The 18,260-nt window shown below is 55.0% G+C and overlaps 3 protein-coding genes and 1 long non-coding RNA gene across 4 annotated transcripts in view; 1 reads left to right on the forward strand and 3 right to left on the reverse strand.

Annotated features, from left to right (window-relative positions):
- SDF2L1 (stromal cell derived factor 2 like 1) overlaps window positions 1-1,102 on the reverse strand; it is a 2,451-nt gene extending 1,349 nt beyond the window's left edge. The window contains exons 1-2 of the mRNA XM_006099508.2: window positions 843-1,102; window positions 300-496 (exon numbers count right to left, since the gene is read on the reverse strand). Of these exons, the coding sequence (XP_006099570.1) occupies window positions 300-496; window positions 843-1,029 (384 nt within the window). The 5' untranslated portion in view covers window positions 1,030-1,102. The remainder of the gene's footprint in view (window positions 1-299; window positions 497-842) is intronic.
- A 3,089-nt stretch (window positions 1,103-4,191) lies between these two features.
- Window positions 4,192-10,865, reverse strand: CCDC116 (coiled-coil domain containing 116). Its single transcript, XM_014465055.2, has 6 exons — window positions 10,187-10,865; window positions 9,730-9,938; window positions 8,337-8,900; window positions 7,686-8,222; window positions 5,951-6,532; window positions 4,192-4,338 (listed from the first exon to the last, which is right to left on the reverse strand). The coding sequence occupies exons 1-6, from the start codon at window positions 10,203-10,205 to the stop codon at window positions 4,192-4,194; spliced, it is 2,058 nt and encodes a 685-aa protein (XP_014320541.1). The 5' UTR covers window positions 10,206-10,865.
- A 122-nt stretch (window positions 10,866-10,987) lies between these two features.
- On the reverse strand, window positions 10,988-13,321 carry LOC111828065. The gene is made up of 3 exons (XR_002831829.1): window positions 12,986-13,321; window positions 12,662-12,833; window positions 10,988-11,443 (listed from the first exon to the last, which is right to left on the reverse strand). It is a non-coding gene; the product is annotated as an uncharacterized LOC111828065 (long non-coding RNA).
- On the forward strand, window positions 13,289-15,169 carry YDJC (YdjC chitooligosaccharide deacetylase homolog). Its single transcript, XM_006099507.3, has 5 exons — window positions 13,289-13,491; window positions 13,577-13,736; window positions 13,961-14,060; window positions 14,162-14,339; window positions 14,498-15,169. Exons 1-5 carry the CDS (start codon window positions 13,328-13,330, stop codon window positions 14,850-14,852), a joined length of 957 nt encoding a protein of 318 aa, XP_006099569.1. The 5' UTR covers window positions 13,289-13,327; the 3' UTR covers window positions 14,853-15,169.
- Window positions 15,170-18,260: the final 3,091 nt, after the last annotated feature.

Here is an 18,260-nt window from a genome sequence, read left to right on the forward strand (position 1 = left end):
CCCAAAGCCACGTGGATCCCCTCCAGGGTCCAACTCGCCCCCCAGGAGTGGAGCTACCAGCAGGTTCAGATCACACGCTTCCTTGTCCATCTTTCCGCTGGGCTGAGCGGGACCTCGGAGGAGTCCCGTGTGTCCCCGAGAGGGGGCGCTCGGTAAACATTTCTGAATTTAAATTCCCATTTCCCAGGGGAAGCTGAGGCTCAGAGAAGGTGAGACGAAGCGTAGGCTCTGTCCCCGGCCCCTCACCCGCCCCCCCCACCCCCCCGCCCCAGGAGTCTGGGGCCGCGGGGAGGGCTCACCTGGTTATTGGACAGCGGCGACGGGAAGTGGTGCGTGTGCAGGTTCTTGCCGGTGAGCACGTGTGTCAGCCTCACCGCCTGCCCGCAACGCACCGGGGATCCGCGCGGGCATCCGCCCTCCGAGCCGCTGCGGATCCGCCAGTAGCTATTGGCGTCGTCCGACGCCTCCACGCCGGTCACCGACTGTTGGCCGCTGCCTGAGGGCGACACCCCACCCCACCCACGGGGTCGCCGTCAGTCCCGGAACCCGCGACCCTCAGCCCGAACGCCATAAACTTTCCAGGACCGCCTCCACCCTGATACCCTAACGGTTCCCCTCCCAGGTCCCACCCCTGGTCCCCGGATGAACTCCCAGACCACCCTCTTCGCCCCCAACCTAGCGACGACCCCCTCCAACCGCCGGTCCTTGTCCTCCTCGGTCCCCCAATAACTCCGCCAGGACACCCCCAGACCCTGGGCCGGAGACCTCCACCATCACTCAGCCTTCTAAATACCAGCCCCCAAAAAACCCCCGAGCGATGCCCAGTCCTAGGCCCCGCGCACCGGATCCGTATTTGACGTCGTGCGAGTGCAGCCGCACCCTGTGCTGCGTGTTGAACAGCTTCAGCACCGACCCGCAGGTCACGACCCCCGCGCCGGTCTTGGCGGCGCCGCTGCCCGGCACCGAGAGCGCCAGCAGCAGCCCCAGCAGCGCCGCACCAGCAGCGCGGCCGCGTCCCGCGCTCCACATCGCCCCGGCCGGGCTCCGCCAGCTCCGGCCCGAGCCGCTTCCGTCTCCGCAGCCGGCCAATCCGGCTGGGACCGAGCCTCCGAGGCAGCCAATCGCGGATCCGCACGGCGCTCCGCCGGCCCTACCATTGGCTCGTCGCGGCCAGCTTTCCAGAGGAGGGAGCTGAAGACACGAGGAGGGTTCTGATTGGTCCACGCTTCCGACGCCCCACCAATGAGCAGCCAAGGGAGGCTGGTGTGGCTCCCAGCGGTGGGAGAGCTGCCGGGGGAGGGTCCAACAGCAGCCTCTGAACCCGGTCATGAAGCTTCTTCATCCTGGATCCCTGAGCCCCCAATCATGGCCTCTGTCCTCAGCCCCTGGGTCCGAAGCTGCAGGGTCTTGAGGTTGCTCGACCACTGAATGTTGTGGTCACAAAGTCGACAGATGTTAGATAATGAATCGCCTGGCCCTTCAGCTCCCGGACTCTAGGATCAATACTCCCCCAGTCACTCGGTCATCTCCCCTCTCTGACACTGGGTCACCTCAGTCCCTGGACCCTGGGGTTTCTGAATCCACATGCCTCTCACCGACTCCTTCCCTGACACTATTGCCACCAGGCAGCAGAGGGCAGCAGGGAGCTGTGGTGCTTGGTGTAATGGCATGTTCTCACCGGAAAGCCCTAAAGCTCTTAGGGAACCAGAGTCCCGTTAGAAAGTGACTGTAGCAACCAAGCCTAGGCGACTGTGTGTTCCAGGTTCCTGACATGCATGGGTCTTCAAGGGTGGGAAACTTACAACAGTCACTAGTTGCTCAAGGCCAAACCTTGGGATTCATCTCTGATTCCTCTCTTTACTGCACTCACATCTAATCCAACACTGACTCCAAAACAGATTGGGAGGCAACTCTCCTGCATCCCTCATCACCGCCCTAATCCAAGTCACCCCATCTTCCCTCTAGATATCTACCACCCCATCCTAACTGATTTCCCTGCTTCTGCTACCCTGGCCCCTCCAAGACATTCTCTACACAGGAAAGTGACTGTGCCTTATATATCAGATCATGCCAGGCACCTGCAGAAAGGGACCGTCGTCAGAAAGGGAAGTGTTCATTCTTTTTGTTCTCTTCCTGTTTCTCTCTGGGAATCGGGTGACCTCTCCTGAGTTAGTACAAGCAACTTTGGGGTCCCTGGAATGAAGGTCATGGTCCCAATAACACAACCCTCAAAATACACGATTTTTCATTCCCCGATGGCATATTTGTGGGTGTCTGTGACTACAATAGACTGTATTTCTAGACTTATTAGTGAATCAAACCCCAAGTTAGATTAAAAAGCATTTTAGGGGGCCCTAACCTGTTTGGCTCAGTGGATAGAGCGTCGGCCTGTGGACTGAAGGGTCCCAGGTTCGATTCCGGCCAAGGGCATGTACCTTGGTTGCGGGCACATCCCCAGTAGGGGGTGTGCAGGAGGCAGCTGATCGATGTTCCTCTCTCGTTGATGTTTCTAACTCTCTATCCCTCTCCCTTCCGCTCTGTGAAAAATCAATAAAATATATTTTTTAAAAAAAGACATTTTAGGGGAGATATTTTATAACTCAATTAAACGCTAAATGATCAACCTATTATTTGGCCAGTTTTATTTTTAAAATTGCTTCTTGTTTCAAAACACTATTTCTTGCCCTAACCTGTTTGGCTCAGTGGATAGAGCATCGGCTTGCGGACTCAAGGGTCCCAGGTTCAATTCCGGTCAAGGGCATGTACCTTGGTTGTGGGCACATCCCCAGTGGGGAGTGTGCAGGAGGCAGCTGATCAATGTTTCTCTCTCATTGATGTTTCTAACTCTCTATCCCTCTCCCTTCCTCTCTGTAAAAAATCAATAAAATATATTTTTAAAAAACACCATTTCTTTGGTGTTGTGTGGGCTCTGGGTTCAATACATGTCTGAATAGTCAAGCTTCTTGAGTGTTTTGCAATCTCATAAACAAAACAGACTGTTATTCTTCTACTGAGCAAGTTTATAATAAATACCCTACTCTAGAAGTGGATTATAAAAAATATAGCGCTGGCCAGGTGGCTCAGTTGGTTGGAGCATCATCCTGTACACCAACGGTTGTGGGTTCCATTCCTGGTTAGGACATACGCCTAGGTTGTGAGCTCAATCCCCGGCCAGAGTGAGTATGGGAGACAACCAATTGATGTTTCTTTCTCACATAGATGTTTCTCTCTCTCCTCCCCCCCCCTCTCTCTAATAAATTTTTTAAAAAACACACACACAGCCTCATCATGTTGGCTCAGTGGCTGAGCATTGACCTATGAACCAGGTGGTCATAGTTCCATTCCAGGTCAGGGCACATGCCTGGGTTGCAGGCTGGATACCCAGTGTTCAGGAGGCAGCCAATCAGTGATTCTCTCTCATCATTGATGTTTCCGTCTCTCCCTCTCCCTTCCTCTCTGAAATCAATAAAAATATTAAGAATAAATAAGACACACACACACACACACACACACACACACACACACACCAACCCCACCACCACCACCACATATCCTTGAATAAGGATAAAAAACATAAAATAAAATAAAATCCAGGATCATGGCAAATGGTTTGGAGCCACTTAAGTCTCAGAGTGGTTTCTCACACAGCAAGACACCTGGAACAGGAGCTAAGGTCAGGTGTCTCTAGTACCATGTGCCAGTAGTTTCCAAAGGGAAGGGCCTGCTCCCATCCCAGGACAGTCCCTGGGCACATACTTCTGAGGCTGGGGAGGGGATATGTTCAATTCTCCCTTAAGGACTCGGCAGTGGGACCTGGGAAGTTGACAGGTATCAACAGCTGCTCGCTCTCAGAATCCTGGGGCTCCCCTTCTTGGCTCCCTCCTGCCATCAGCATTTCTTTTCTTTTCTTTTCTTTTTTTTAAAAAATATATTTTATTGATTTTTTACAGAGAGGAAGGGAGAGGGATAGAGAGCTAGAAACATCGATGAGAGATGAGAGAGAAACATCGATCAGCTGCCTCCTGCACACCTCCCACTGGGGATGTGCCCGCAACCAAGGTACATGCCCTTGACTGGAATCGAACCCGGGACCCTTCAGTCCGCAGGCTGACACTCTATCCACTGAGCCAAACCGGTTATGGCATCAGCGTTTCTTGCCCTCTCTGGCGAGGGGTGGAAGATGGCTGCGCTTCACCATCCACGCTTGCCTTCAGCCGTCAGTGCAAACTGCACCAGAATCTCTAGGAAAGAACCTGAGTGGCCTCGCTTGGCTAGAGTTGTGCCAATAGGTCCCAGCACTGTGGCCAAGTGCAGGAAGACGGCTATCGTGGCTCCACACTGTGGTGGTGGTGGCAGTGGGTGGCCTCAGGGAATGGGTCTTATGGGCTGAGCATGTTCCCTGAGAGATCCTTACCAAAAGAACGCTGTGGTAAAGTGGGTCCCCCCCCCCCCCACACACACACACACATACCCTGCTCCACCTTAGTGCTCTGATCCCTCTGACTCGCAGTGTAGCAAGTCTTCCTCCTGAGGCTTAGGGTGTGGGTGTTGTACGGAAGGTCCTTCCTGCCTGGCTCCAGCGGTCCTTCCCCGGGGGCCACTGAGCATGTCCAGGCTGGGTTGCCCAGGCCTGGCCTCTGCCCCTGGGTGCTGAGGCAGTGTGAAGCATCTTCGCGTGCTCTCTCAGCCATGGGGAAAGGGTGGTGAGGGGAGAGGTGGAGCTGGTCCCGGGGCAAAGATGCCTGAACAGGGGAGCAGACAGACTGCCCTGAGAAGGCAGAGGGAAGGAGGGCGCTGCACAGGTGGCACAGGAAGGCCAGAAGCCCCCGGAGAACCTTGGAGATGAGACCTGCCGTGCCCACGGACCCTTCTGGAGGCAGTCAGCCTGTCCGGCACCACTGAAATAAGGAGAGTCAAGTGGCCAACCTGGGGCAGCCAATCCACAGCTTGACCAAGCCGCAGCACCATGTGGCTTGGCATAGAACCTCCAGATTCAGAAGGTGGAGGTAGGAAATACAAATTAGGAAAACAGGTGGCCGTGAGAGCAGCAGCAGGAAAGGGTGACTCCTCAGTAGGAATATGTGTGACATGCCAAAGCCAAAGGGAGGGGGGAAGTGCCTTGGCAGAGGAGCTGCCGCTGGAGGCAGAAGCCATGATGCACAAGAGGCTGTGATGGAAGGCGACCATGAACCCTAGAGGCCCGAAGAGCCGGAACCATGCTGACTGGAGTACAGAAAAGCCAGGAACAGCGATTTGTGTTCAACAGAGCATGTGAGGTCACGGGGGTCAGAGCACTGCCAGCTGTCCTGAAAGCCAGCGGCGGCCAGGCCTGGCCCGCTGGGATGTGCTATCCAGGGGCAGGTGAGCAAGTGCATGAAAGGGAGGCTGAAATCTCCAGACAAGAACACTGCTCCATCAACAGAAGCTTTATTATCCCTGTAGGATCTCTTGAGAGGCTGAGCAGAGCGTCTCGTGGGCACTTAGCCTGTTCTGATCTCTGCTCGGGACAGGGGCCAGCTGGGTGGACAACATTTCCCTAGAGCAGGAGAGAGAGTAGGGAACCCAGAACTTGGTTCAGCTTAGGGAGCCTCGGGCAATCTCCAGGGCCGTCTGAGGAATGGCTGATCTCTGTCTACACTCAGGGATGCTCTGGGTCTCATCTCCCCAAAATGTTATAGTCCTCCTCCTCCCCCTCCCCCTCTTCATCCTCCTCCCCCTCCCCCTCTTCATCCTCCTCCCCATCCCCCTCTTCATCCTCCTCCCCATCCCCCTCTTCTTCTTCCTCCCCCTCCCCCTCTTCTTCCTCTTCCCACTCTTCCTCCTCCTCCCCCTCTTCCTCCTCCTCCCCCTCCTCCCCCTCTTCCTCCTCCTCCCCCTCTTCCTCCTCCTCCTCCTCCTCTTCCTCCTCCTCCCCCTCTTCCTCCTCCTCCCCCTCCCCCTCCCTATTCTGTCTCTCCCCCATGTCCACTACTTGCTCAGGCTGCTTGAAGCCCGTGCCAGTGCTCTGGGATGCGGAGGGCTTGGGCTCCAACTGGTTCGTGGGCTTGTGCTCCTCAGCAGTACCTTTCTCCTGAAGGGTGGGTACCTGGGGGTCTGGCTCCTTGGCCACCTGATCCAGGACAGTGGCCTGCATAGACAATGTGGAGGGGGTGTCTATGCTGCCTGGGAGGGAGGCAGTGTGCTGGGAGGCGTCATGCTGGGAGGCCTCCAGGGACACATGCCGGGCCCACTGCGCCTCCTCCAGCATGCGCAGCAGGTCGTTCCAGTTGACCTCCGAGGACAGGCAGATGTTGGAGCCTTTCACTTTCTTGAAGCCCAGCAAGAGGTCCACGAGTGTCTCAGTGATGGGGAAGGAGATGAGGCCCAGCTGCTTGGTGAGGTTCCTCTCAAACTTGTACTTGCAAACAAGCAAGGAGACAGCCTGCTCCGTCATGTCGTTGATAAGCTCCTCAGACCAGGGGTTGGAGATGTAAGATATGGACTTGGAGGAGATGGAGGGCAGTGTCGTCTTCTTCCTGTTGTAATGGGGGCTCTGTGCGGCAGCCAGGGAGGGAAAGGGAGACATGTCATGCCACTCTTGCTGTCCTGGGATGTCCCTCACACCCACAGCACCCTACATGTCACCCACATGGACACCAGGCCTGTCACACTAAGGGTATGGCCTCAACACATCTGCTCTGCTTCCCGCTCAACAGCTCAGCACAGGTCCTGCATGTCGGCCAACCCTCACACGTATCACACTCTCATCACACTGGCCACACCGGTCAGGCTACAGGACAAGGCAGGTGACCGTAGTCACATTGTCAGCCAAACTGGAGCCTGGACAATCCAGGTTCCAGCAGATTCTTGCCCAGGCCAGGGTTCAGAGGAGGAAGGTGTGCCCGGGCCTTGATGGGAAAGAGAGGGTCTGGGTCTGTGCTGGAGACCCACCAGGATGAAGCCACCTACATCTTCTCCACACCCTTCCTGGTCAACTCCCTGTCATCCGGGCAGATCCACGGGAGCCCTGGCCCAGGCAGCAGAACCAGAGGGTAGTAGACCTAGGATGCAGAGCCCCACTCTAGGCTCAGGCTGCTGTCCGCAAGGGACAGGACCCTTTCCACATGGAACGGTCTCCAATTTCACATGCAAATGTTAAAAAAATACCCAGAATTAAAAATAGCCTTTATTCATCTTTCATAACACCTGGCAGTATTTAGGCCAGGGTTCCTAGCCCCCATCAGCTTGTCCCCTGTTCAGGTGGTTTCCGCTGCACAGGGCGAGAGACCTGAACCATGGGCGCCTGCCAGTGACAGCGGCTTTTAGGAATGGTGGCTGACAGGGCCTTTCCCCTCCAAGTTCGCCCCTAAACTTTCCAGCTTTGCCCTAGAGGTAGTCACATCAGAATACAGTGAAGCGAGTGTTGGGGTGAACTTTCTTACTAAGGAGGAGAGTGGTACGAATGCAGGGAGGTGGTGGAAGGTCTGCGGAATTGGGACCTGGGTCAGGTGGGTCTGCTTGGGCACTTCCACCTTGATCCCGGGGGCAGGCAGGGTGATGTGTAGGCTCCGCCAGGGCTGGGCCCTTTGGCTGGAGCTCAGAGGCCCAGAAGAAAAGAGGGGTGATCTCTGTTCTTTGGGGTACGGGTCAGGTGCTTCCTGCCGGGGGTGGGGCGAGGGGACCTTGGGCTCTTCCGTGGGTATCACCTGGAGCCTAAATCTGGTGGCTCCTTGGGCATTAGACATGGTGGAACCACCTTCCTTGGACTTGTCCCGTGTTCTGGGCTTGTTTTTTCTTCCTGTCATCTTGGAGCTGGAGGCTGCGGTGGAGGGGAGATCATCATTGGTCTCTGGGTTGGGTGTGGCCAGTTTGGAGCCTGGGGTGATTTCTAGATTGGGGTCTGTGATGGGCTCCCATTCGGATGGGAAGAGAGGGCAGCCGTTCTGCCGGAGGGCGCCACTGAGCTTGTCCACAGCCTGGTTGACCACGCTCTGCAGGGCAGGGAAGAGGTGGTGCTTGGCCAGGAGGTCCAGGGTCCGATGGGGCTCACGGAACGAAGAGTAGCCGGGCAGGTTGAAGGCCTCTGACTGGCTCAGCAAGGACTTGATCTCCTTGTTGAACTCTCTCTTGAGGAATTTCAGCTCCCTCTCGCCAATCCCCAGCTCTGATGCTTCCGGTGTGCCCAAGCTTGAGCCCAGTGAGTCCCACAGCAGGGCGTCCCCCTGGGAGCAGGGCAGGCGTTTCTGAAGAGAGAGGGGGATTCTCAGAGGTGTCCAGGAACAGCCAAGCCAGGCTTGACCCTGAGCTCTGGGCTGGGCTCCATCCTCCCCAACCCAGGCCATAACCCCACATCTTACCCCTCTGTTCTCTAGCCGCAGCAGCCGTTTGAGGCTCTTCTCCTGCAGCAGTTTGTCCCTTATGGGTGGCAGTGGACCTAGGCCGCGGTAGCCCAGGTCGCTGTCCCGGCCATAGGAACCCGGGTAGCCGACTGTGGCGTTGCTATGTGAGTCAGACATGGAGCTGGAGCAGGATGGGTAGTTGTTGGGGTGCCCGATGCAGAGGCTGGGCTGGACGTGGTGCCGGTGCACGGTATTGAGGCTGGGCCGGGCACGCACACGTCGCCCCCCCCTCGGCATCTCCACTGGGTCCTGCACATCCACCAGCGGCGCCCCAGTCTCTGTCTTCATGGTAGCCATGCGCTCGGCTGCTTCCTCCACCACCCTCTGCAGGCTCTCCAGCACCTGGCCCTCCACAAGGAAATCCAGGAAACTGCCAAAGGGCCGAGGGTCCCTCGTGCTCCCACGGTGGCTGCGAAGCCCTGAGCTGCCGGAGGGGCCATACATCGACGGTGGGTGTGGCACGTGGCCCAGATTGGAGGATTGCTCCACTTTCAGGAACGGTGGCTTCTTAGGCGGCTGCACCTGAGCAGAAAGGCATGTCACAGTGATCAGGAATGCCCCAGAGCAGGAGGGGTCCCGGGGGTCCTTCTAAAGCACCAGGCACTGGGTGGGCAGCGGAAGGAACTGTGCTTAGAGCCCTGGGTTTAGGCCCTGGTTCTGCCACCTTCAGGCTGTATGACTGTGGGCACAAGGGGATCTGAAAGCCCACCTCTGGCCTCCCACAGGGAGTGAGTGGGTGATCACAAAACCCCTCTGACTCCCACTTGGGCTCCTCATCTGTCTGTCCTGCTCCACTGCTGGGCTGTACAGACCACCTGTGGTCCTGAGCCCTGCACACCCCACGGCTACTTCTGCAACTAGAGTCCTAAGCCTTGAATAGACCCCATGATCCCACTCTGGGCCCCAGTCTACTGAGCTCCTCCCAGGCCACTGGAAGTCAGGGGGACGTGGGATGAAAGTGAGGGTGCCTGGCCAGCGTGGCTCAGTGATTAAGCCACGACCTACGAACCAGGAGGTCAGGGTTTGATTCCCCGCCAGGGCACATGCCTGCTTGTGGGCTCATCCCCAGTAGGGGGCGTGCAGGAGGCAGCCGATCAATGATTCTCTCTCATCATTGATGTTTCCATCTCTCTCTCCCTCTCCCTTACACTCTGAAATCAATAAAAACGTGTTTTAAAACACCTATGTGCTGATATATTTTTTAAAAGAAAAAGCAATTGAGGGTGACTAGGGCCCAGCAGGGGGTCAGCGCAGTGGAAATGAGGAAGGGGTGTTGTGATCTGGGGCACTGGGGCAGGCGAGGGACCTATGGGGCCGGGCCTCAGAGTCAGGCCCTCCCGGGCACACCTACCCGGGCCCGGTACGTGATGTGGCCGGCCTCATCGTCCGCCAGGTATCCGGAGTGGTGGCGGCAGGTGTTCATGATGTGGGTGCACCGGTCGGCTGCCAGCCGTCCTCTCTCTTCCGTTTTGCCGTGCGGCCGCGGCTGCCTCTCCGCATTGGACGGGGAGAAGGCGTGAGTTTCTCCCCAGGCTTCCATAGGTTCGAGTCTCCGTCCCTCTGCAGGACACTGCGTCAGTGGCCCCGGGTCCACAGGTCCCTCGCTCCCGCCACCCCAAGGCCCTCAGGGGTCTGGCCCTGCGGTTGCTCGGAGACCCCTGGGCGTCCGCATACACATCCGTGTCCGGAACCGTTGGGGTTGGGGTCCCCGAGGACGTCCTCATCCTGACTCTGACCATCTCCAATCCTCGCCCCTCCCAGACCCCGGGCGCCCGGGCGTCTGTCCGTGGCCGAACCCCCCGACTCACCAAAGTTGGCGCCTCGCATGGCGCCAGGCAGTGCGATCTGCGCCCGCTGCGGGGCAGCGACACTGCTCTGGAGTCGCTCGGAGAACGCCCCTCGGGGTCATTTACATGCGGCATCTTGATTGGCTCTCAACAGGCGCTCTTTCTCCAGCTCCCCCGACACAAAGGTTGTGGGCGGGGCCCACGATGGCCCCTCCCCTAATTCATCCAGTTCTGTCACTCCCGCATTCGGAGCCAGGGAGCCAGGGAGCCAGGGAGCCAGGGAGCCAGGGAGCCAGGGAGCCAGGAGTGAGCGGCTCTGATCCCCACTCTGATCCTCACTCCTTTATCTGCCCCGAGGGAAGCGAGCCTAAGGGGCAAAGTCAAAGTCTCTAGTGACACAAGCACATCCAATCGGGTCCCTGCGTCGCCCTGGGCCTCCGGCTCTTCTTTCCAGTGTCCTCCCCTCGCCCATTGTGAACAACCCCAAGGTCCGTCTGGAGCCCTCTCCCGTCTGCAGTCTCCCTGAGCGCACAGGAAAGAATCCGGCTCTAAGTCACAGGTCTAGCTTCCATTCCCAGCTCTGTCGTTTCCTGCCTGTGGACTCAACCGCTATGATCTCTGCTCCCCCTTTATAAAGGGAATTGAATGTCCTTCTGCAGGGAATATGGAGATTACATTTTCTTTTTTAAAAATATATATTTTATTGATTTTTTACAGAGAGGAAGAGAGAGAGCTAGAGAGTTAGAAACATCAATCAGCTGCCTCCTGCACACCTCCTACTGGGGATGGGCCCGCAACCAAGGTACATGCCCTTGTCCGGAATAGAACCTGGGACCTTTCAGTCCGCAGGCGAATGCTCTATCCACTGAGCCAAACTGGTTAGGGCTGGAGATTACATTTTCATACAACACACCCAACACCCCATAAGATCCCCATATATCTTTACCTCCTCTCCCCCTCTGCCTGATAAACTCCTCCTCATGCAGCCCCCTTCCCAGGTGTCACCTCTCAGAGAAGCTTCCCAAAGGCTCACCCTTCCTTCTCCAACAGAATGATGGCAAACCCCATTCCAGATTCTGCCACACTTTACCAGGCGGCACTCCTTGGAGTTAGGGATTGAGGTGCTCACCCCTAATCTCTAATATTTCTAGTACCACTCATAGTATTAGTATAGATGCTCAGTGAATTTCAATTTCCTTCTTCCAGTCTTTAGACACTCAAAGACCTTTGGCCTTTCCAGGATCAGTTTCCTAGTGGAGAATGCTGGTTGATTGAGGTCTGATGATTTAAAAAAAAAAAATAAAGTATGTTTTTATTGACTTTACAGGGAGGTGGAGAGAGAAACATCAATTGGCTGCCTTCTGAATGCCCCCTACTGAGGATTGAACCCACAACTCGGGCATGTGCCGAGACCGGAATCAAACTGGGACCTCTCTGTGCTCGGGAAAATGCTCAACCAACTGAGCAACACTGGCTAGAGTGAGGTCTGATGATTTAATAATCATGTTTGAACACAACAGTCAGTCCTTATGCCAAGAGCTCAGTGAACTCTTTGAGGCCTCCACTTCGTACTGTGCCCTCATAGAAATTGGTTATTCATTTGTTATTCTCTAGCTCAGCTCTTTCCTCTCAGCCCCTGAACTAGGGGCAGCCAGGGCCTAAAGGACCAGAGCATACGCAGATGCAGGCTCAGAGCTCCGGAGGTAGTCCCAGCTCCACTACTCCTAGCAGGGTCACTTTGGGAAGAAATTAACCTTCTCTGAACCTCAGTTTCTTCATCTATAAAACATTGGTAAATGGAAATGACATTATCAATGTCATAGGCGGAACACAAATGCTGCACTTCCATTGGGAAAATCAAGACATCATAATGAAAACCCTGGTTATCAACCATGTGATTATTTGTACAGTCATGGGTAAGGAAAGTGTCTCTGAACCACAAAGAAAAAAAGAAGCCGTAGCCAGTTTGGCTCGGTGGATAGAGCATTGGCCTGCAGACTGAAGGGTCCCGGGTTCGATTCCGGTCAAGGGCATGTACCTTGGATGTGGGTACATCCCCAGTGGGGGGGGGGGGGTGTGCAGGAGGTGGCTGATCGATGTTTCTCTCTCATTGATGTTTCTGACTCTCTATCCCTCTCCCTTCCCCTCTGTGAAAAATCAATAAAATATATTTTTAAAAAAAGAAAAAAAGGAGGTTGTGAATGTAAAAATTAGTCTGGCACAGAGCTCAAGAGACGGAAGTAGGGGCTAATGCTTCCTCAAATGAAGCCATTGGTATTACATGTTTTCTTTCATTTTATTGTTTAGAGCTTTTACAAATCACACACACACACACAAAAGCCACTCCTTAAAAAAAAAAATCAGTAAAAGACAGGCAGTTTGAAAAAGAAGACACATAAAATAAATTTTTAAAAAAAGAAAAAAGAAAAAGACACATAAAGAGCTAATAAAAACATGGAAAAGTTCATAATCACTATGAAAAATGAAACATACAACCTGATGGGCGTGGCTCAGTGGTTGAGCCTCGACCTATGAACCTGGAGGTCCCCGTTCCATTTCCGGTCAGGGCGCATGCCTGGGTTGCGGGCTCGATCCCCCAAGTAGGAGACAAGCAGGAGGCTGCTGGTCGATGGTTCTCATCATTGATGTTTCCATCTCTTTCCTCTCTCTGAAATCAATAAAAACATTTTTTTTTAAAATGAAACATTACAAAAATGAGATAACATTGATGTGATCATTATTTCTCAGAAGTTGGGGAGGGAGAGAAGAGGAATTAGGTGTGTCTATTTGCTTAGCGAAAATACTGGAAGGACGCTGTACCCAGAAAATTGACAGTAGTAATCTCGGGGAAGGGGAAGAGATTTCTTTCTTCAGGCTTTCTCTTCTGCGTGTTTCATATTAAATGTTATTTTTGCAGTCGCTGAAAGTGTCGCGTTGCAATCAATCTAGCCCTGGCCGTGGTCTGCTTGGTTTGGAGCCCAGCGGGAGGCGGGAGGTCGTTGCAGGGCCACGGCGGGACCACTAGGTGGCAAGAACAAAGGCGAAGTGGGGACGCGTCCGGGTGTGGGCGTCGGGGAGGGGCCTGGGGCTGCGTTTCGGGGCGGAGCCTGGACTGGCCGGTTCACTCCCATCAGGTCCCCAGCCGCGCGCTCTGGCTGAGGGATGGCTTGGCCGCGCGTGCGGCTGGTGGTGACTGCGGACGACTTTGGGTACTGCCCGCGGCGGGATGAGGGCATCGTTGAGGCCTTCCTGGCCGGAGCTGTGACCAGCGTGTCCCTGCTGGTCAACGGCGCGACGGCGGAGAGCGCGGCGGAACTGGCCCGCAGGTGAGGAGTGACCCCCGAGTCAGAATGGGATTTGGGCGGCGCCGCTCGGTGGCCGCCTGTGCTCCGGCTCGCGTTCCACCCTCAGGCACCGAATCCCCACGGGACTGCACGCCAACCTGTCCGAGGGCCGCCCCGTGGGCCCGGCCCGCCACGGCGCCTCGTCGCTGCTCAGCCCCGAAGGCTTCTTCCTGGGCAAGATGGGATTCCGGGAGGCGGTGGCAGCCAAAGATGTAGCTTTGTCCCAGGTGCGGAAGTGCGGCTGCAGGAGGAGGACACCCCCCAAGGCTCCTCCCAGAGGGTACCATGACGCCATCAGGGGCGGGAACGGGAGCGGGCTCTGGATGCTTCCCTGGTTCCAACTCTAGAGCAGTCACCCGGAGGCACGGGGGTGGGTGGTGGGGGGTGGGTAGCTGGTCCTCATCGGTAGCTGCTCCCGGGCGTTTAAGGTGCCATAGTCCTCTCCTTCCAGGTGCGGGAAGAGCTGGAGGCCCAGCTGAGTCGCTTCCAGGAATTACTGGGCAGGAAACCCACCCACGTGGACGGGCACCAGCATGTGCACGTGCTCCCAGGTTGGTGGTGCCAGGCAGGGGGCGGTGTGCCCAGGTGCGGTGAGAGGTGCTCGCAGGTGGGGAGAGGTGCTCCTCCCTGACAGCGCCCCGCCCGCCCGCAGGCGTGTGCCAGGTGTTCGCAGAGGCGCTGCAGGCCCATGGGGTGCGCTTCACGCGTCTGCCGCTGGAGCGAGGATTGGGCGACTGTACTTGGCTGGAGGCCCCTGCGCGCGCCTTCGCGTGTGCAGTGGAGCGCGATGCCCGGGCTGCTGTGGGCCCCTTCTCCCGCAGTGGCCTAAGGTGAGGACCCCCAAACCGCTGTGCCCTGTTCCCTACCTGGCTCAGGTCCCAGTGGGTCCAGCTGGCTAGCTGAGTACCTTCCTTTCTCATCTGCCCTTGGCCTAGCCCTGCCCATCACTGTCCTGCTCGTCTGTGCTCTGATGCCTGGGTATCCACAGGTGGACGGATGCCTTCGTGGGTCTGAGCACCTGTGGCCGGCACATGTCTGCTCATCGTGTGTCAGGAGCACTGGCTCGGGCCCTGGAAGGTACACCCACAGGTCACTCCCTGACAGCGGAGCTGATGGCCCACCCAGGCTACCCCAGTGTGCCTCCCGCTGGAGGCTGCGGTGAGGGCCCCGACGCCTTTTCCTGCTCTTGGGAACGGCTGCATGAGCTGCGTGTCCTCACAGAGCCCACGCTGCAGGCCCGGCTGGCCCAGGATGGCGTGCAGCTCTGTGCCCTCCATGACCTAGAGTCCAAGAGACCTGGTGAAGCCACTCTAGCAACCTTCCTGGAGTCCTCCCAACCATGACCCTGACAGCCAAGGACTAACGCCTTAGTGCTCAGGGACGTGGCAAGGGTTGTGCTTTGGCACAGCCCACAAACCAACCCTAGAGGGGGTTCTGTGACTTCCCTGGGCAGAAAGATGCCACCTCTTTGCCCAGATCCTCATGCCTCAGTGTGACAGCCAGACCTTTGGCAAGCCCTCTTGGCTGCAGGTGGGTCAGCCTGTGATATCTCGGCATGGGGCCTGCCAAACATTTTCTGCTCTTCACATTTCTACGTAAGCATCGTCTTTGTTTAGGTGTAGTGGGGAGAGATCACTATATTAATAAAATAATGTGTCTTGTAAAATTTGAATGGTTTATAAACTGTGCCCAGAAAACTGTTAGACACAGGGGCAGGCAAAAGCAACTCCCAGGGCCCAAACCCGGTCACTATTCCAGAAAAGACATATAAAACAAGTTTCACTCTCATTTTGTTCATGCTTAGCTTTTGTTTTCTTTTGGGAGGCGTGAGAGGAGAAGAATGTCTCACTTGGATACTTTTTAGGAGGTATATTATAATCTCAATTTTTATTGAAAAAGAAGTCACCTGCCAGTGTAGCTCAGTGGTTAAGCATCAAACTATGAACCAGGAGTCACAATTCTACTCCAGGTCAGGGCACATGCCCCGGTGTGGGCTCGATCCCCAGTGGGGGGCATTCAGCAGGCAGCTGATCAATGATTCTCTCATTAATGTTTCTCTCTCTGTGTCCCTTCCTCTCTGAAATCAATTAAAAAGAAGACTAGAGATTACTTAAAAAAAAAAGTTTTCCTGCCGAACCGGTTTGGCTCAGTGGACAGAGCCTTGGCCTGCGGACTGAAGGGTCCCAGGTTCGATTCCAGTCAAGGGCATGTACCTTGGTTGCGGGCGCATCCCCAGTAGGGGGCGTGCAGGAGGCAGCTGATGGATCTTTCTCTCTAATCAATGTTTCTAACTCTATCCCTCTCCCTTCCTCTCTGTAAAAAACCAATAAAATATATTTTAAAAAAAAGTTTTCCAAAAAACACTTCTAAGCACCCAGATTAGCCATTAACAAGTACTGCCCGGCCCAGGCACTCTGCTGAAGTCCCAACTTCAGCTCCAGTCCTCAGGTTGGTGACATTCCTCCACGATGCATGAGAGAAGCAAGGAGAGAAGCCAATTTGGTGTTGGGGCCGGAAGAATTCAGACCAACTCAGGCTTTGCCTTCTACTGCGTCAGGTGGCTGCCCTGCAGGGCGGGGCACTGAGGTGCTGCCAAGTAACAAGAGCAGGGTGAGGCCACCAGCCTATGGACTTGGCCTTGAGGAAGTCCTGAGGCCCTTGCCAGAGGAACCTTGGAGCTAGAGGGTGGCAGAAGTCAGGCTGCTGTGGGCACAGGAGTGAATAAGGCCCATATTTTGAACTGAACAATTAGACCAAAGGAAGGGCCTGGCTAGTGTGACTCAGTTGGTTGGAGTGTCACCCTGTGCACCGAAAGGTCTTGGGTTTGATTCCTGGTCAGGGCACATACCCAGGTTTCAGGTTCGATCCCAGGTCTGGATGCATTCGGGAGGCAACTGATCCATGTTTCTCTCTCACACCAATGTTTTTCTCTCTTACCCTCTCCCCTCCTCTCTAAAATCAATTAAAACAACAACAACAACCCAACAACAATGAAGGGAGGCAAGAAAATGTTAACTCCAGAGTTCAGGAAGTTGAGAGGGTCTTGCAGGCCTCTGGCTTTGGGGAAGGGGGAACTGTGGCTGCATCTGGGCTCAAAGAGACCAGTAGTGGAGCTAGACTGTGTAAGAACACAGGCCATGTGCCCTTGGCTGTCACAGATGCTTAGTCTCTTCCTCTGTAAAAATTGGAATAATGGTGCCCAAGGGGTTGTCCTGAGGTTCAAAGGGAATCAAGTGCTGGGACATGGCAGAGAACCCCAGCCAATGATCAAAGGAAAGGACTGCTTCCTGCTTCCTGGTCAAATAAATCCCAGGTAAGATGTTCCCTCCCAGAAACATGCAGGCCTGCTCTCAGCTGGTGTCATTACAGGCAAGGAACTAGGCTGACAGAAAATAGTGTCAGATGTCCTGGCTCGGTAGAGCATCGCCCCAATGTGCCAAGGTTGTGGGTTTGATCCCCAGCCAGGGCACATACAAGAAACAACCAATATGTCCACAAATAAGTGGAATAACAAATCAATGTTTCTCCTTCTCTCCCCCTTCTCTAAAAACATCAAATTAAAAAAATAAGCCTTAGCCGGCTGTTCAGTGGTTAGAGCACTGGCCCTCAGACTGAAGGCTTGTGAGTTCCATTCTGGTCAAGCCACTTACTGGATCCCTGGCCCCTGGTCAGGGTGCATGTGGGAGGCAACCAATTGATGCTCTCTCTCACATCGATATTTCTGTCTCTCCTCCTTCCACTCTCTAAAAATCAATGGAGCCTGGCTGGCATGGCTCAGTGGTTGAGCACCGACCTATGAACCATGAGGTCACAGTTTGACTCAGTTTGATTCTGAGTCAGGGCACATGCCGGGGTTGTTGGCTTGATCTCTAGTGTGGGGCGTGTGGGAGGCAGCCAATCAACGATTTTCTCATCATTGATGTTTCTCTCTCTGAAAGCAATAAAAACAAATTTTTAACAAAATCAATGGAAAAAATATCCCCAGGCGAGGATTAACATAAATAAATGGTCAGGGCTCTGGGCTGAGTCAATGCCTCAGCTGCCCATGGTCCTGGAGACTCAGAAGGTGGTTTCTGGGGGTAACCCCTCAAGGAAATGATCTAAGGACTCCCTCAGGTACACCCTCATTAATTCCATGACCTCAAGATAGCCAGTTTGCTCGCTCTAGTGGGCTTGGCTCAGCATCTAGAGCAGGGGTCCTCAAACTTTTTAAACAGGGGGCCAGTTCACTGTCCCTCAGACCGTTGGAGGGCTGGACTATAGTTTAAAAAAAAAAACTATGAACAAATTCCTATGCACACTGCACATATCTTATTTTGAAGTAAAAAAACAAAACGGGAACAAATACAATATTTGTATTTGCATGTGGCCCACGGGCCGTAGTTTGAGGACCCCTGATCTAGAGCATGGGCCCTCGGACTGAGGGGTCCTGGGTTTGATGCTGGTCAAGGACACGTACCTCAGTTGCAGGCTCGATCCTGGCCCTGGTCAGGGAGGAGGCAATCAATGTTTCTCTGTCTCTCCCCCTCCCTTCTACTCTAAAAATCAGTGGGGGGGAAAGATCCTCGGGTGAGGATTAACAACAACAAAAGATAGCCAGTTTGGCCCTGGCTGGTTTGGCTCAGTGGATAGAGTGTTGGCCTGCGGATCGAGGGGTCCTAGGTTCGATTCCAGTTAAGGGCACATGCTTGGGTTGCGGGCTTGATCCCCAGTGTGGGGCATGCAGGAGGCAGACGATCATTCATGTTTCT

The sequence above is a fragment of the Myotis lucifugus genome, unplaced genomic scaffold, assembly GCF_000147115.1.
Source record: "Myotis lucifugus unplaced genomic scaffold, Myoluc2.0 scaffold_276, whole genome shotgun sequence".
Lineage (NCBI taxonomy): Eukaryota > Metazoa > Chordata > Mammalia > Chiroptera > Vespertilionidae > Myotis > Myotis lucifugus.

Coding starts and splice junctions, on each gene's coding strand:
- CCDC116 (XM_014465055.2), bottom strand. Junction 8,223..8,336: donor TGCGGCTAGAGAACAGAGGG/GTAAGATGTGGG, acceptor CTCTCTCTTCAG/AAACGCCTGCCCTGCTCCCA. Junction 4,339..5,950: donor TAGTGGACATGGGGGAGAGA/CAGAATAGGGAG, acceptor CCACCACCACAG/TGTGGAGCCACGATAGCCGT.
- YDJC (XM_006099507.3), top strand. CDS start 13,328: ATGGCTTGGCCGCGCGTGCGGCTGGTGGTGACTGCGGACGACTTTGGG. Junction 13,492..13,576: donor GCGGCGGAACTGGCCCGCAG/GTGAGGAGTGAC, acceptor TTCCACCCTCAG/GCACCGAATCCCCACGGGAC. Junction 13,737..13,960: donor AAGATGTAGCTTTGTCCCAG/GTGCGGAAGTGC, acceptor CTCTCCTTCCAG/GTGCGGGAAGAGCTGGAGGC.